Source organism: Canis lupus, chromosome 11 (genome assembly GCF_048164855.1).
Source record: "Canis lupus baileyi chromosome 11, mCanLup2.hap1, whole genome shotgun sequence".
NCBI lineage: Eukaryota > Metazoa > Chordata > Mammalia > Carnivora > Canidae > Canis > Canis lupus.
The window spans coordinates 46,315,932-46,334,594 of record NC_132848.1 but is presented as its reverse complement, the minus strand read 5'-3'; the positions used below and the strand labels follow the sequence as shown (position 1 = coordinate 46,334,594).

At 34.5% G+C, this 18,663-nt stretch overlaps 1 protein-coding gene across 8 annotated transcripts in view; it reads right to left on the bottom strand.

Annotated features, from left to right (window-relative positions):
- Positions 1 to 18,663, bottom strand: part of TSGA10 (testis specific 10) — a 179,647-nt gene that overhangs the window by 115,803 nt on the left and 45,181 nt on the right. For all 8 annotated transcript variants that reach the window (XR_012003276.1, XR_012003275.1, XM_072768002.1 and 5 more), the window contains 6 exons: positions 16,104 to 16,219; positions 13,568 to 13,722; positions 9,209 to 9,264; positions 7,598 to 7,766; positions 5,624 to 5,734; positions 1,664 to 1,849 (listed from right to left, as the gene is read on the bottom strand). Coding sequence is in view for 6 of the 8 variants with exons in the window: in XM_072768002.1 (XP_072624103.1) it covers positions 1,664 to 1,849; positions 5,624 to 5,734; positions 7,598 to 7,766; positions 9,209 to 9,264; positions 13,568 to 13,722; positions 16,104 to 16,219 (793 nt within the window). In the remaining 2 variants the exon portion in view is untranslated. The remainder of the gene's footprint in view (positions 1 to 1,663; positions 1,850 to 5,623; positions 5,735 to 7,597; positions 7,767 to 9,208; positions 9,265 to 13,567; positions 13,723 to 16,103; positions 16,220 to 18,663) is intronic.

Sequence of the window (18,663 nt, the reverse complement as noted above, 5' to 3'; positions counted from 1 at the left end):
AATCAATCCCGGTTATAATTGCACCAAAAACCATAAGATACCTAGGAAATGCACCTAACCAAAGAGGTGAAAGACCTGTACTCTGAAAAGTATAAAACACTAATGAAAGAAATTGAAGATGGCACAAAGAAATAGAAAGATACTTCATGCTCATGGATTAGAAGAATAAATATTGTTAAAATATCTATACTACCCAAAGCAATCTACACATTTAATGCAATCCCTATCAAAATACCACCAGCATTTTTCACAGAACTAGAACAATCCTAAAATTTGTATGGAACCACAAAAGACCCTGAATAGCCAAAGTAACCTTGAAAAAGAAAAGCAAAGCTGGAGGCATCACAATTCCAGATTTCAAGTTATACTACAAAGGTCTAGTGAACAAAACAAGATGGCACTGGCACAAAAACAGAGACATAAATCAACAGAACAGAACACCTAGAAATGAAGCATAGCTTTGTGATCAATTAATACTCATCAAAGCAGGAAAGAATATCTGAAGGGGAAAAAAAAAAACAGTCTCTTCAACTAACGGTGTTGGGAAAAGTGGACAGCAGCATGCAAAAAAATGAAACCGGGCCACATTCTTACACCAAACACAAAAATAAATTAAAAATGGATTAAAGATCTAAATATGAGACCTAAAACCATAAAAATCCTGGAGAAGAACACAGGAATGGCCAGGAAACATGAAAAGATCCTCAATTTCACTGTAATCAAGGAAATAGAAAACAAAAAAGTATAGAAAAATGTAAAAGTCTGACCATATCAAGTATTGATTAGTACTTGAGAAAATAAAAATCCATAATTCCTGGTTAAAGGGTAAAACTGTAGAGAGCACTTTGACAATACTTCGAAGAGTTAAAACTGCCCAAATCTATCCAGTTATTCCACTTTTGGGCATAAAATCAGAGAAATACATACCCAAGGAGAATACTAAAAAAATGTTCATTGTAGCATTTTATTATAGAAAAAGTGAAGACAATTAAATTTCCTTTAATATGGGAATGAATTTTTAAAATAAAATATTTATACAATGACTACAGATGCAACTGTTTGGATGTATACTGTATGTATCAAAATAGATGAATTTCAAAATTATGATATGGAGCAAAAAAGGCAAACTGCAAATGGATATCTAGAGTATCACTTAAAAAAGCACACAAAACAATATTATACATAGTGTATGGGTGATAGATATATAGAAAAAGTATAAACATATGCAAAATAGTTACATAACTGACATGAAGGTTATCCATGCCAACCATTAGGGAGGGAGGAGTGGGAAGGATGAAGAGTTGTATCTGTAATAATTTGTTTCTTTATAAAAAGAGAATCTTGACACAATATGAAAAATGTTAGCATCCTTCAACTGAGGGGATCGGCATATGTGTGTTATTTATATTACTTTTTTTTGCACTTTTTTGGTATATATGAAACAATTCCTAATTTTTTAAAATGCTGAAGATTAAAATGCCCTGGTTGTAGGGCAGGTAATAGGTTAAAGCAGAACCAGATCAGATATAGGAGGACAATAAGGCTACAATTCACAATATATTTAAATAATTTAAATGTTTATACATTTAATTTATGGAATGCCAAACAAAACTCTTTCAACGATGATGCAGGATGCCCTACAAGTATATTTTTCCAAACTTACCTGCTCAACCTCTCTGTTGAGAGAATCTACTTTTTCTTTCAATCTGTTACCCTCTGCCTCAGCAGTAATAAGTTCTAATTTGAGGGTATTGTTATCTGCCTCTGCTTGACGGGCCTTATTTTCCCAGTTTTCAGCATCTTCATTGGCTTTTCGGAGTTGGTCCATCATTTGCCGGTTCTCAGATTCCTAGAAAGCAAATCTCAGGTATTACTTTAAAAGATGTACAATGGTCAACATACAATGCAATATAAACATTATTTGTCAGGTCATTGGAAATTTATTTGCTACAGGATCATTTGTAACATAAACTCGAGGAATCCCATCTATACTCAATTTAGAAAATTGGTCATTCTGTAATTAACAAAAGAGAGTGGGACCAGAATCTGCCCTGGCTCCTGAGTCACACTCACTGATCTAGTAAAGTTAAGCTGTTTACTCTTACCTTCAGAATCTGGATGAGTATGTTCTTTTATTGCTTTTGTTCAACCAAAATCCTTCATTGCCTTCATTGCCTTCTTTCCCTATGTATCTGTTTACTTACTACTTGCTGGTCTGGTTTTTGAGTTTCTGCCTTGGCCTAACCTTTTGTATCTGTGTATTCCCTTGTTCTTGATCGCTTTTCTAGGTTGTACTAGCTACAGAACTTCTGACTGTTTGCATATCCCAAACATCAACTTCTGATAATTCTGTTGGTTTGGCACATTTCCTGGCTAGCTCCTGCCATTCATTCATAACCCCAACCTTAATTTTCTCCATCATGGACTATACTATGATTCACTTCTGCTCACTGTTCTAGTACCTTGCTTAATATTACTAAGAAGTAGGGATCCCTGGGTGGCGGCGCAGCGGTTTGGCGACTGCCTTTGGCCCAGGGCGTGATCCTGGAGACCCGGGATCGAATCCCACATCGGGCTCCCAGTGCATGGAGCCTGCTTCTCCCTCTGCCTGTGTCTCTGCCTCTCTCTCTCTCTCTCTCTCTCTCTCTGTGACTCTCATGAATAAATAAATAAAATCTTTAAAAAATATATTACTAAGAAGTAAAATATCAAATCTATGCCAATAAACAATATTCATAAATATACAGTCATAATGGGAATATGATATAGAACTAATTTTTAAAACCTTAAAGGGATCTTATTTCTTTTTTTAAAATTTTTATTTATTAATTTGAGAGAGAGAGAGTGCACACGTTAGGGCAGCAGCAGAGGGAAAGGGAAAGAGAGAATCTTAAGCCTGACTCTGGGCTGTATCTCATGATCCTGAGATCATGACCTACCTGAGCAGAAACAGTCAGTTAGTCATTTAACTGATTGAGCCAACTAAGTGGCCCCAGGGGATCTTATTTTTGAAGGAAAACAATCAGCTCCACAAATGATATACTATATTGAGTAATCATTATGAGGCTATTTTTAAAAAGCATATTTTAATAATAATGGTTTGGTCAACTCATTCTTAAAATGTCATTTATAATTTTGGTAATTAATTAAAAGGCATTAGATCTCTTTCTCTCCTGTTAATATGCAGTGAATCTCTCTCTCAGAACCATAAAGTGACCAAATTGCAATAAGCAATGTCTCACTGTAATAAGGCTTTCAAATCAGATTTAAGTTCTCACCAGTATGATTAATTATGAGACTGATGAACTGAAATTCAGTTAATATCGCCACCTTGTGGTTTGGTTATTTATGACTAACATACAAGATTTTTGCCAAGTCTGTTAGTTACTAATAAGTTAACATACTAAACTACTGCACTGGCTTTCAAGATTCAGATATTCAGAATATGCCACTAGAAATCTGATGTGTTTTCCACTATTACACTAAAAATAACAGTTGTGTACACAGTGTGTACCTGGGAGGTACATAGTAATAGTATACATAAATTGAATTTTACCCCATCAATCTTCACCCTCTACCTTTCTATAGCACTCACTGTCTACACCATTCTCTTAACACTACTTCATAGCTTTACACTATTAGGTGTGGATGTCCAGTCTCCCCAATAATATTCTGAATTCCTTGAAGATAGAAACCATTTTTTAAATATTAGCTTTCTGACTAAAATATGAACTATTTTTATACTAAATGTAGTTTTGTGACTCCCAGGTAACACACGATTCAAAGATTAAGCAGTAAAAATGTTTGGTATTAAATGTCTGTCTTGGCCAACAAATACCTAGTGTACTTCCTTCCCCCTGAGCTTCAAGCAGTCAGAGTAGTGTGGGACCCAAGAGAGGCAACATTATAAAGAAAGTAAAACTATTCTTTGGTGTTCTGCAATTCCATCTTCCAGGATTTTGGTTACCTCTTTCTGGTGCTGCCCCCCACCTTTTGTAAACCACAGCTACCTCTGGTCCACAGGCTAATTACAATACTCCCCTATAGAAAAACTGAGGCTGTCTCAGCTGGAATCCTTTGTGCTGAATTATGGGTACAGCCTCTCCTAAATGATCTCCCTATTATCACCCACTTATACACTCCCCTCTAGCTATAGAACCTACTTTTTTTCCCCTTACACCTTTGCTCATTTTGTCTCCACTGCTTGGGGTGCCATTCTGTTTCCTGTTTTTCATCTCTGGCACCTCAGCAACTAGCATACTACAATGCTGAATGAATGAGCTAATGAATCAAGTATTCAACAATTTTTAATGGACCCATGGTTTATTCTCTCAAGGAACTGCCTAGATCCATCTAGCTTTGTTGTAAAATGAAATCTGTTAAAAACAAAACAAAAATCTCATACTAGGATGCTACCAGCTGAGAGAACCTTGATGTGTGATGTCTGAAAATACAATTCCACAATCTAAAAGCCCCAGTCACTAATAGTGGAATTTCAGGTAATATGACAAGCTAGGGAGAAAAAGGAAAGTGTCTAACACTGAATGAAAGCTTAGTACATCAAATGTTCAGATACTCATTTATTTACATTCTACCTTATATATACCTAATGGTTCACTGTCCTAGGTCTATCTTCCTTGGGCCTTCTTCCCAATTGCAAATGGGCCACTGGGACTCAGAGAGGTTGAACAGCCCACGTAAGTCCATGTTAATAGTGAGAAGAGGGGTCAGACCTCTGACTTTGAAACTTCCATGTGTTTATGGTATTATGTTGCTGGCACCTTAAAATCGAGACATGTAGGAAACCATCTGCTTTGCCAACATAAGGCTACTGCCTTACTGCCTTACTTGCTTAGGGAGTCCTCAGAATCTCTTCTCTCTCAAGGTCTTAAACAATCTTATACACACCAAAAATGCTCAAGAAATATTCGTAGACTAATATTAAATGAGATGTTAAATAGAACAAGGAAAACAGTTTGGGGGTAGAAAGTTCCTATTAATGGTTTGAGTGGTATATAAGGAACACTATATCTATTATAGTAATCAATCCAGCAACAGTATTTAGATAATATTTTACCAAATGCACATACCTAACATCCTTGGTCAAGCTGTCTGTTTATTCCAGAGTTGGCACACCTATATCCAGATTTATTTGGTATTAGCTGTTACTAATAAAGGTGCCTGGTCATATGGTTACTAACAGAGAAGTACAGAGCAGAGCCATCTACTCTCTGATCCTAAGAAACAGATGGCCCTACAACAAGGTGATCAATTCTGATCTACTACACAATCAGGTAGAGCCTCTTTTGTCAAAGGTCTGTAAACTTAAAACTATCATGTCTCAAATATAAGTGAGCCCAAGTTGATTCTGGTCCCTTATCCTTCATTCAGTTAGGAGGAATCCACTTATCTAGAATGGCTAAATGGCATACTAAAAGTGACATATTCTTGAGTTACCTTTCTGGACATTGGTGATATTCTAAATATATACTAAATCCATCATTGTCAATATAAAAATATTCTATATATTAAAGAAAGACTTGGTTCAGCTATCCCTATGATCAATAACTTCAGCAAAATCTCTTAGAAATCATGAGCAAAGAGGAAAAAACTATATACATACTTCAGATTTTAATATATTCTTCAGCTTGTTAACCTCCAAATTAGTATCTTGGACCTTCTGTTTTATGTCATTTAGTTCATTGTGCGTATCATTCAATTTTTTAGACAGGGCCTATAAGAAAAAGATAGCTAGATTTGACTACAAAAAAAGTAATAACAATTGCTTTATGTCAAAACCACCATAAATCTTAAATATTTTTAATAATGATAAATAAAAATCTCATATATAAAACTCTAAAAACCAAAAACACCTCAAATCTTCCTGCCTTTTAATACCACATTCTTTGCCATAAAACCTTGCAAACTCCTTCCAGTGAGTCGAAGTTCATTTAACCAAACCTCTATCTAAACTCGCCTTCACAATTTGTTTGGCTAATGGGGCAATAAACAACAGGACACAAATATAGGCTTGAAAATTGTTTATTTATTGGGACTTTCTGTTGCTGCTTTTGGGAATACTACAACCATTACCATGTGAATAAATCTGGATGAGGTTGTGGGATAATAGGAGACATGAGGCCTATCATCCCACTAGGGAAAAAACAAAACGGAAAATACAAGAATCAAAATAGTAAATGAGCAAATAACTCAAACAGACAATTCACAAAAATGAAGCACAAGTAGGTAATACTTGAAAAAAGTTAATCAAAAAATTTTTAATTTTTTAAACTTTTAAATGTTTACATTTTAATTCTAAATTTAAATAATTTTTAAATACTATTTTGCCCTCCAAATCAGCAAAGAATTAAACTTATTCCATTATAGCAAAGAATGAGCATTTCCATGTATCTTGGAGTAAACTTAAATTTGTAAAAAGTAAATCTGTGACCTACTATCTACTATCTATAATCTATTTCAAGAAACTTTTTTTTCAAGAAACATTTTTAAATGCTCATAAAAACAGGAAAGGCAAATATGCTGCTTGACTATCTTATCATGTAGAAAAAAGCATGATATAAAGTAGAATGAGGTTTTATACCAGTTACATGAAAAAGTTCATGTAAATAAAAGTACAACAATTTTTTAAAGTACATTGAAAACAGTAAAAATATATGTTAACAGTGACTATTTCTGGGTGGTAAAAAGATGTTTAATCTAGTTTTTCATAAATATATTTACCTTTAGCCTATTTGCTCTAGCTATAAGTAGGTCCTATAAATTCATACCTTTGTTATTACTGCTATTCATTAATTTTTTAAAAATAAAAAGTAGTGCAGCAATTGCACTACTGGGTATTTACCCCAAAGATACAAATGCAGTGAAACGCCAGGACACCTGCACCCCAATGTTTATAGCAGCAATGTCCATGGTGGCTAAACTGTGGAAGGAGCCTCAGTGTCCACAGAAAGATGAATGGATAAAGTAGATATGATATATATATATATATATATATATATATATAATGGAATGGAATGTTACTCAGCCATTAGAAACAACGAATACCTACCATTTGCTCCAATGTGGATAGAACTGGGGGGTATTATGCTGAGTGAAGTAAATCAATAGGAGAAGGACAATCATTATATGGTTTCACTTATACGGGGAATATAAGAAATAGTGAAAGGGATTATAGGGGAAAGGAGAGAAAATGATTGGGAAAAATCAGAGAGGGTGACAAAGCATGAGAGACACCTAACTCTGGAAAATGAATAGGGGGTAGTGGAAGGGGAGTTGGGACAGGGGGATGGGGTCACTGGGTGATGAGCACTGGGTGTTATATGTTGGCAAATCAAACTCCAATTAAAAAATATACAAAAAAAGGAAGTATTTCCTAAAGTTTAATATAAATCTATTATATCATCACTCCCTCTCTCTCCTTTAATACTTTATGTCTGAGAATTTCATTTAGAAATTATGTGGTATATTCTATGTAATAAAGGTTTAAAAAGTGGCTGATTCCAAAGCCTGAACTCTTCTACGAAATGAAATGAGGACTGTGTCTCAGAACAAAACAAGATTCTAGGAAAAAGTGTACCTGGTTTTCTTGTTTAGCTTTAGAAAACTGTTCTTGGAGATTGTCATTCTCATGAGCCAAGATATCTCTTTCCCTGGCAATCTGAGCCAGCTCATCATTTGTTTCATCCAATTGCCGACGCATTCTGGAAATGTCTTGTTCACACATAATTAGGGCTTCAGTAGACTGTCTATTCCACAAATCAGATAGTACATAAGAAGAAACATTTTACCAAAAACAGAATAACTAATTCTCATAAGAAAGAAGATGGACAGTTAGCATGAGAACATTTGACATACTAAACACATTTAAAATTTAAATGTAGTTGATTGGAATTTCTCTATGTTACCCACATTTCACTATAAAAAGGGATGCTAGGGACGCCTGGGTGGCTCAGTGGTTGTCTGCCGTCAGCTCAGGGCGTGATCCCAGAATCCTGGGATTGAGTCCTGCATCGGGCTCCCTGTGTGGAGCCTGCTTCTCCCTCTGCCTTTGTCAATGCCTGTCTCTCATGAATAAATAAAATCTTTAAAAGAGGGCAGCCCGGGTGGCTCAGCGGTTAATGCCACCTTCAGCCCAGGGCCTGATCCTGGAGACCCGGGATCAAGTCCCATGTCGGGCTCCATGTCGGGCTCCCTGCATGGAGCCTGCTTGTTGCTTCTCTCTCTCTCTCTCTCTCTCTTTCTGTCTCTCAAGAATAAATAAAAAAATAAAATAAAATAAAAAATAAAAAATCTTTTTTAAAAAGGGGGGATGCTAAATATACATGTCAATGATTTGCTAAGTATTTAGAAAACTTCTGATGTTCAACTATAAGAAAGCCTTCACCCTACCTGTAGCTGCTATAGCTTAGTCTTTGCAGTTTCCTTGTCCTCTCGCCTCTTAAAAATTAATGGTTCTCAGGGCTTAACTCTCGGCCTCCTAATTCTTCTCACTCTACCCCTTCTCTCAGAAAATCCTATTCATAGCCATGGCTCCCAGCTCCATCTTCAGATGACTCTGAAATCTTATCTCCAATCTCAGCCTCTTTCACTCCAAACTCATATTTAACTGATTATTAGACATATCTACAAGAAATTCTCAAAGGCTCTTCAAATTCAGAGGAAAATCATATGTTTCCACATACTTTCATAATGTTCAGTATTCATCCCCAGTCAAAAAATTGGCATTCTCCTAGATTATCCCCCTCATGTTACTCCTTTCTCCCAACTCATCCACCCCAATCTATCATCATCTCTTCCGCCTGGGTAATCTTTCTAACACAAAAATCTCCCCAATGTTCTTTAATGATTTCTTACTGTCCAAAAGATACAATCAAGACTCATTTGTCTATACCACTGGCCTCTGACTATTTAGCCTTTCCTTCCATCACTCACTTATACTTTGGGTTCTAACACACTCACCTACTTGTCATTCAAGAGGCTCTTAAACATGATCTGTGGTTCTTTTCTATTCTTTTCTTGGTGTTAACACCATATTTTCTTTATTTCACTAGACAGACTATGCCTCCTTTCAACATTAGAAAGTTATAACCTTATATGTATCACTAAGCCCCTTGTCTCCTACTATCTGTACCTAACATAGTACTTTGCCCCCAATAAGTGCTCAAATTTTTGTTGAGTGATGACTTACCTTGATGCCTGTTCCATCTCAGCAATGATATTCTTCATGCCTGAAATGGTCTTTTCCTTAAAAAGTAATATAAGTATTAAATAAAAAATTATTTTAAACTATTTCTTTTAAAATTGAATGAACAAAGAGAAATGTTCCTCTCCCTTTTTGATTCTCATTTGGTTTTAAATATTTACGTTCTATTCTTCTTTTTTACACTTTAAAACTAAAGCCTGATGTACTGGTGTATTTGTAATGGATAAAAACAAGATTGTGCTTATTAAAGACTACATTTTGGTGCACTGATATGAGATCAATGTAGCAAATACTTGGTTAAAATGTTTTGTGTAGTCACCCAGCAACACAAGGACCCCATAAGGACCCTGTTTTTGCTGGCAAACCAGTGGTTTGGCATTGGAGTGTTGTATACTGGGAACAAGACTGATTCACCTCCTCACTTCTCCAAGTTGTAAAACCAAGGAAAGTGAATCATATAACACTAATTTTAGTTCTGAGGAATAACTTTGATCAAGTAAGTTATTTATATTAGTCATCAACAACACCTTCAAAAAGCCATTCCAACTGAATTACTTATTAAAAAATACTATTAATTTTAGGTGTAACTAATAAAAAGGTAAGCATTAGGCCTACAGCAAAGGTATAAAAAAATCAACTACTGACATTCTCCCTTTACAAGGGTGTGGTGAGGGAGTAGAATTAATGGAGTCATTTAAGATTGAAGTGGGTGTGAATATCTTAATGCCATCAATATCATCCCTATACCTCCCTTTAAAACTCTCAATAAAGGGATCCCTGGGTGGCTCAGGTTTAGCGCCTGCCTTTGGCCCAGGGCGCGATCCTGGAGTCCCAGGATTGAGTCCCATGTTGGGGTCCCAGCATAGAGCCTGCTTCTCCCTCCTCCTGTGTCTCTGCCTCTCTTTCTCTCTCTCTCATGAATAAATAAATAAAATAAAGCTTTAAAAAGATTTTTTTAAATAAAAAAAATAAAACTCTCAATGATCTTGAACTAGTTACAGATAACTGTACATAGATACTTAGGGCTAGCATTAGACCTAAAAAAAGTAGGAAAATTATTGTTTCACTAAATAACTACAATTCGTTTTGCCTTTTGAATTTTCAAATCCTTAGTAACCAAACAGCAAGATGAAAAACTAAACCTATATTTCCAATCAGGTTTATCTCTGTTTCTCTTCTTTCGAGAGACAGTTAGTTGCATGTGTGTAAGTGTGTGTTATTTTCCTTTATTCGTGTATGTGTGTTATCTGCCTTTATTCATGTACTCCTCTCCAGGGTATTTTTAGCTTCCAGTTGCTTTGTGGTAGAATGGTGCAGAGTCCACATTAGGCAGTAATGCATATGAGAGCATATCCATTAAAATACTATTAGCAAAGCAGTTAAAAAAGCACAAGCCAATAAAAAGAAAATACTGCTTAAAATGAAATATTTATACAAGGTTTTGAAATATAACAATACATTCATAAATAAATTATAAAAACTAACTGGACTTCTAGTGTTTCTGAAAGCCATTACTTGGCTAAGCTTTCAATATGATTTATAAGTCTATACAGGACTTTACTGTATCAATAGAAATTTATATTGAAAGTAAAATTTTCTGAGAACATTGTAAAGCATCCAGGATAACAAAATTACTGGGTAGAATCTAATAACATATCCTCAGCCTATTTTTCTCTTAATATGACCCTAAAATCACCACTTCCCAAACTGTTGAAATCTATTCCATCATTATCAATTTAATATTCCTTGTACAACCTCAGTAGGCTTGTCCAGAGACAGAGGCTCAAGTTAATTATTAAAAATTCAACGTGTATGGGATCCCTGGATGGCTCAGTGGTTTAATGCCTGCCTTTGGCCCAGGGCCTGATCCTAGAGTCCGGGATCAAGTCCCACATCAGGCTCCCTGCATGGAGCCTGCTTCTCTCTCTCTCTGCCTATGTCTCTGCTTCTCTCTCTGTGTCTCTCATGAATAAATAAATAAAATCTTTAAAAAAAAATTCAATGTGTAAAGGATGGTCATAAATCTACTTAGAAAAAAGGAACAAACTAAAATGTTACACAAATAGTTGTTTTATTATTCAAAAATATGTAAACTTGTTATCAAGTTTTCTAACTTTAATTGGTAGCAAGTAGTAAAACTTCTTTTAAAACTAGGATTACATAAAATAAAAAATAAAAAAAAATAAAACTAGGATTACAAAAAAAAAAAAACTAGGATTACAAAAAATAAAAATAAAAAATAAAATAAAATAAAACTAGGATTACCAGAAAAAAATTTCCCCTTATTTACTAAAATGTACTTTTCCCACAGTAATTTATTTCTGTAATCACCAGATTAGACTCTAAAAGTACTGTTTTTTTAGTGAGGGGTATTTGAAAATTCAGCTCTGAAATATTGTGAGAACATTTCCTCTTTTGAATGTCTAACACTGTTTTAAAATGCTATTTCCCCTTCGGAGGATGGATGTATTTACATTCATGATCTTATATGAAGCTCTTGTTTTTTAAAATGGACTTACAACTCAATATTCCTTGTGAAGAAAAAATGTCAGTAAAGTTAGCAGAATTGAAGAAACTGAAATATTAGATATAGCAGAGGAAAATGATTCAGAATATTCTAAATATTAGTGTTTTTAAAGAAAATTGTGTTGAGTTATTCAAAAAGTGTTCTGAATAAAATGAGAGGCAAAACTCTATTCTCCACAAAACCCGTGTTAAGTAACCCATGTTAAGTAACTTAACCCATGTTAAGTAATGAGTGGGCTTTTTAAAAAAATAAGCCAAAATTTACTATCTCATGGACTTGGATAGCAAGATTTCAGTTGTGTTCATGATTCCCAAATTAACTTCACTTCAACTTTCTCTCCGAACTTAAAAATCCAGGAGCCTATGAATATTTCAACTATGTGCCAAAGACATGTTAATATTATCTTCCCAAGCCTATTCTATTTGTTTCCTAATTCATGCATGGAAATTATTCATGTAGTTCCTTAGCCAGAAAGCATATCTTGTCAATCAATCTTCCTTAAAAGAATTATTTCTCTTGCAAATACTGTCACTACTCTAATACAATTCCTATCATTTTACTTGTAGCTGGTATTATGGTATTCTCATTTCCTTATAATCCATCCTTTACATGGACTAAGAAGTGCCAGAATATTTCTTTCAAAATAAAGATCTAATTGTGTCGCTTCATTTGCACTATTTCAAAGATCCTCCATATCCACAATGATAAAATCTAAACTCAATATCATACATATTTCCATGATTTGTTGCTTAACCCTCTCATCTTATCTTTTGTTCCCCAGCCCTGTTCCTATACTGATGTCTCCTGAAATTCTCTTATGAAAACCTCTGGACTTTCATAGAAGCTGCTTTACCTGTCTGGATCACCCTTTCTCTCACTGCCCCCTTCCTCTAAGTCTTGCCCTGGCTATTCCTAGTGATCACAAGGCAGTCCAGGCATCATCACATCCTGGAAGTCTCTCTAGATCTTTTTCCTCCCCTAATCCAATCCCTAGGCTGAATTAGATGTGTTTATGCCTAACTCCATTCGCACATTGTGCCACATTGCTATGGCACTTAGCACATTCCATCATGATAGCATCTTAATTTATCTTCCTTCCAATTATACTATAGGCTTCTGGAAGATGCACTTACTATTCTCAGTTTCTAACATTATATATGGTCCATGTCAATAAATGTTGAATGAATGGATGGATGGAAAAAATGAATTAGATCCTTTGAGAGGAAAAAGACTTTATTCCAATGATGCTGCCTTTGCTTAAATTATTTGTGGAAAACAGTTTGGGAATTGTCTTTAGAATTGGCTTATGAAATAGAAAAGGGTATCAATATTTCCCTGCCTTTTTGGCAATACTTTTGTTATTATTGAACAATAAAAAATGTGAGATAGAGACTATCATCCAGCTTTATTTACCGGTTACATATGATTTACTCTCAAAGGCTGAGGATGATATAAAAATATGTTCCTAGTTTTGAGCACAAATGCAAAGGTAGTTTTAATGAACATATTGCTTCCTAAGGTGACTATCTGAAGATATAAGTTCTGGTGTTCTTTTAAAAAGAAATCAGTCTCACTGCTTTATAATTTTGATATTTGAATTAGTTATGGTCAGTGAATATTAATCACAACTTTGAGAAAATAAATTTTAAAATATTAGCTGGTGGAATTGAGCACACAGTTCCTAACATTATCTTGAAATATTTCAAAATCAGATTTTATAGTTTCAACTCTCTAGAAAAAAAAATGGAGAAAATCCTATCATTTTATTCAGATTCAAGTTCAAACATTTCTTTTAAACCACAGTTCCCAGAACATACTTTCATTGCCAAACTCTCTCCAAGGGATGCAATATTCTCAGATTTTTTATCCAAACATGCTTGCAGGCATTCCTTTTCTTTAGCCAGATCGTTGAGGGTTGCACCAAGAATGCTGATTTCTTCTCTCTGGGCAATACTTTGCCTGGTAAAATTATCTAAATATGTAATCATAAATGCATTATTTTAATCAAGATAATTTTTTTCCAATTCAAGCAGACTAAAATACTTTTCTTCTATATTGTGTCCAATGACTAAAAATAAGTACTGTATCCTAAATAAAAAATGGCTTTTGTTGTTAGTGATTAAAAACTAAGATGAATCACGAAGTTCTAAATGACTCGTAAACATAAAAGCACAATTAATACATTTAAATTAGAACAGCAAAGGAAAACCCTGTATCACAAGTTCTCAAAGTAGATTTACATGTGTGGTAGGGGAGGAGAGGGTGAGTGGTCAAACTGAGTGGAATATTAAAACAACCTGTGATCTTTCTCTTTCTAATTTCCCCACCCTCTAGCCTAGAATCACCAATGCATTTAAGTTGGTAACTAAAGGATCTTAATAAAATATTTTTTAGGTCATTTTCAGAGTCAAATATCTCCTGATATTCTGATTTTGCTAAAGTAGGGTTATAAAAATTCCTAGGGGAAAAAAATTAAACATCCCAGGAAGTCTAATCTGTGATAACATTGGCAAGCCAATGTCAATGTTGAAGGTCTGACTGACTGGTATAGAATAGTGGTTTTCAAATTGTGGTTTTTCATCCAGCACCATCAGCATCATCTGGGAACTTGTCAGAAATATAAATTTTTAGGTCCCATACCACACCTACTGAATCAAAAATTCTGAGTAGGCAGAACAATTTAGGTTTTCACAAGCACCCCACCCACCCGTGTGATTCTAATGCATGACAAAGTTTGAGAACCACCTGAGGAAATTAGTAAAGATACAAAAAGCCTTGGCCATATCTTACTTCAAGGAGCCTAGCTCCAGTGATGTTTATTAGCTCGCCAAGTGATTCAGATAAACACTAAAGTTTGAGAACCCCTGGTCTAAAACTCTACATGGGAAGCTCTGTTAGACCAGACCTCTAGGTATATCCTTGCCAACAGTCGTCCAGAGAAGTGCTACAGAAGGTAACACCACATGCTAAGAGGATAATCTATACAGTACTTAAAAATACATCATGTCCCTTTTACAGAGTACTGTCTTTAAGGCAAACCACTCCTTTTAGGTATTCTGAATTTGAGTTCATTTCCATTGGCATAAAATAAATAAATTTTAAAACTCTACAACAGCTGTAGTATTTCCTAGCTTAAAAAACATCCTCAACCTCATAGCTCACTCAAGCTACCACACCATATTTCTGCTTCTGTTAATAACTAGGTTTAAGAGACTTCTATTCCTCCTGTCCCTACTTCCTCAATTCCCAATCACTCCTCAACCTCCTCCATCTTCAACATCCAACACTCCATTCACACTTTTTTGGTCAATGTTACCAAAACTTCCAGTATGCCAGATCCAATCAATATGTTTTCATCCTCATGTTATTTTGCCTCTCAAAAGGATCTGACAATTGATCATACCCTCCTTTTAACGTATTTTGCTCTCTCGCCTCCCAAAATAACACTTACTTCTGGGTTTTCTTTCTACTTCTTTGGCTTCTTACTCAGTCCTGGATCCTTTTCTCCTCATTGTCTATTATTTTCCCTAGGTATTTCATGGTTTTAAAATGCCATTTACACGCTAATGTGTCTCAAATGTATATCTTTAGCTTAGATTTCTCTTCTGAGATAAGAACTTATCTATTTTACTGCTTACCTTATATTTTTACTTAACTTAAAAAATCCAAAAATGAGTTAATATTCCCCTTCTATAGTTCTCTTGCAGTATTTCCTATCTTAATAAAAAACACCTCTACTCAGCTAATTGTTTATGCCACAGATTTTGAACTACAAAATAGAAAATGTTAAAAAAAAAATTCCCCATTTTAAAATGGGCTTTTTAATAGTCCTGGCCAAAATTTTCTTTCTAGCTATAAAGATTAAGCTATGACTGCATTTTCATAGAGATCACTGGTAAGAAACATAAATAGGACATAAAAACAATTTTCTCTATGAATCCAAGTGATAGCATAGATATAGTCAAATATATGTATACTTTCCATGAAAAGTAATATACAGATATGTACCATGTTTCATTACAACACTATGGACAAGCTACAATGTAGCATGAAACTGTAAATTTACAAGGGATCATGATAAATTTACAAAGTGTCACTGCTTTGTTAAGCTATTTCTTCACTGAAAAATAGGAAGCCATGTCTAAGTATTTATGGTCTAAGTATTTATTTTATCTAAGTAAAAAATTTTACTTAAAACCATTTTTCCATGATTTGTGGTTGATAAACTTTTAATTTATGTACCTATTTCCAAGTTTATCTATATAACAACTGAAAAGAAGAAAACATATTTTTCTACCAGACTTTAAAATATATACATATATAGATATAGGTATTTCGGGGGAAAAAACTCACCAATTTTTTCATCCAAGCACATAATTTTCTCCTGAGTAAGCTGTAGCTCATACTTTTTCTTAGCAAGATGTCGTTGAGTATCAGAGAGATCTTTTTCTGTATTTTCATATAAAAGTCTGTAAACATTTTAATAATAATACTAATTCTGAAATTTTTATGCTTTATCAACTTTTTAGGGTATTTAAATCTAAAAACTGGTTAATAACAGTAATATACATTTTTTCTAATATTTTCTTTATAAAAGTAAATTATAGAAAGTTTGGAGAATCAAGTAAAAAGGGATCCTTAATCCACCACTCCATAAAAAGCTACTATTAGTATTTTGGTGTTCACTATTCAGTATTTTTTTCACAATATGTATTTTAAAGTTACTATACTATAAATTCAAAATTGAATCCTTTATCATTTTTAATCAATTTTTTATTTTTATTATTTTTTATCACTTATACTTAATCTTTAATATTTTTCAGTCCTATAATACCGCTCTCCAAATCACCATTTTCTGGCTGAGAAGTATTATATGAGCAATAGCTATTACTTTAAGTAAATACAATCATTTATTTAAGTACTCCCCTATTATTGGACATTTAAGTTCATTTTGTTTTTTTGCTATTATTAACAAATTTCTAATGAACAGAACTTCATTCCACAAACATTTGTTAGGTGCCTAGTATGTACCAGGCACTGGGTGCTGAGGAAGCTATGGTGAAGTAGGTAGGCATAGTCAATAAACAATTTAACAGACTGTAATTTCTGGCAATATGGAAATAAGATAATCAGAAAGTCATCTGCAAAAATGCTTAGACACACTAAATAAGATGTATGAAGCATCATTTTTTAAAAAGATTTTATTTAATTCATGAGAGGGACAGAGAGGCAGAGACACAGGCAGAGGGAGAAGCAGGCTCCCTGCAGGGAACCGATGCAGGACTCAATCCCAGGACCCCGCAATCATGACCTGAGCAGAAAGCAGCACTGAGCCACCTAGGCGCCCATGAAGCATCATTTTAAATGTATAGAAAACTTATAAGAATTTGTAAGATAAATCAGAGCCGTAAGACTATGAACTAGTATTATATGTGGCTGGGATTTCCCTGTCTCAGTAGCCTAAGGTCTTGTGTTTTAACTCAGAAACAGAAGATGAGGACGTAGAGATGTCTGCAATACAAGTATGAGACCTCGGGTGCCTGGGTGGCTCTGTTGGTTAAACATCTGCCTTCAGGTCAGGTCATGATCCTGGAGTCCTAGGATCAAGCCCCACATTGGGCTCACTGCTCAGTTAAGAGCCTGCTTCTCCCTCTCCTTCTGTCCCTCTCTCTGTCCTTCTCTCTCACTCTCCCACTGTCTCCAATAAATAAATAAAACCTTTAAAAAACCCCACAAGAATGAGAACTACGATCCTCCAATGAAAGCCAGTGAAACCTATACCATTAGTGGAAATAATGGAAAGCTATATCATTTCCACTAATAGAAATGTCAAACTAGAGAAAATCAGCTCATTAACCATTACTAGGCACAGGGTAACAGTAACAACTAAAAGTCTTTCTTGAGAATTCTTTTTTTTTATTTAAAAAAAATTTTAAGATTTTATTCATTCATTCATTCATTCATTCATTCGAGACACACAGAGAGAGGGAGAGACATAGGCAGAGGGAAAAGCAGGCTCCCCACAGTGGGCCCCATGCAGGACTCAATCCCCAGAGCCTGGGATCACAATCCGAGCCAAAGGCAGACACTTAACTACTGAGCCAAAAGAATTTGTAGCTAGACCATATAAAGGACTTTCATAAGTTAATGATAAAAAGATAAACAACCAATTAAATATGGGCAAATATTTGAAGAGACATTTCACTAAAGAGGATAGAAGAATGGCAAATAAGTAAATGACCAGATGATCAACATCACTAATCATTAGGGAAAAGTAGTTAAAACCACAGTAAGATACTATACATCTACCCATATTACTAAAATTAAAAAGAAAAAGTGTGGGCAAAGATATAAAGCAACTGGAAGATATAAAGCACCGCTAGTGGGAATACAAAATGTTAAAACCATATTGGAAAACTGTTTGAAAATTTCTCCAGAGTTAAACATATCTATCATATGATTCAACCATCCTAATCCTTGGTATTTACTAAATATATATATATGTGTATATATTCATATATACACACACACATATATATATACATACACACACACACACACAGACTTTTGTTTGTAGCTGTACTTGTTAGAACATAAAAGTGGAAACAAATCAAATATCTATTTGACATATCAATATAACAGAATACTATTCAACAATAAAAACAAATTAACTTCAGATATAATATAGATAAATCTCAAAGTAATTATGTCCAGTGAAAGCAGCTCAATGAAGAGTACATAGTATATTCCATTTAGATAAAATTCTAGAACACTTGAATTAATTTTTTTAAAGATTTTATTCATTTATTCATGAGAGACAGAGAGACAGAGAGGGGCAGGGACATAGACAGAGGGAGAAGCAGGTTCCATGCAAGGAGCCTGATGTGGGACTCGATCCCAGGACTCTAGCATC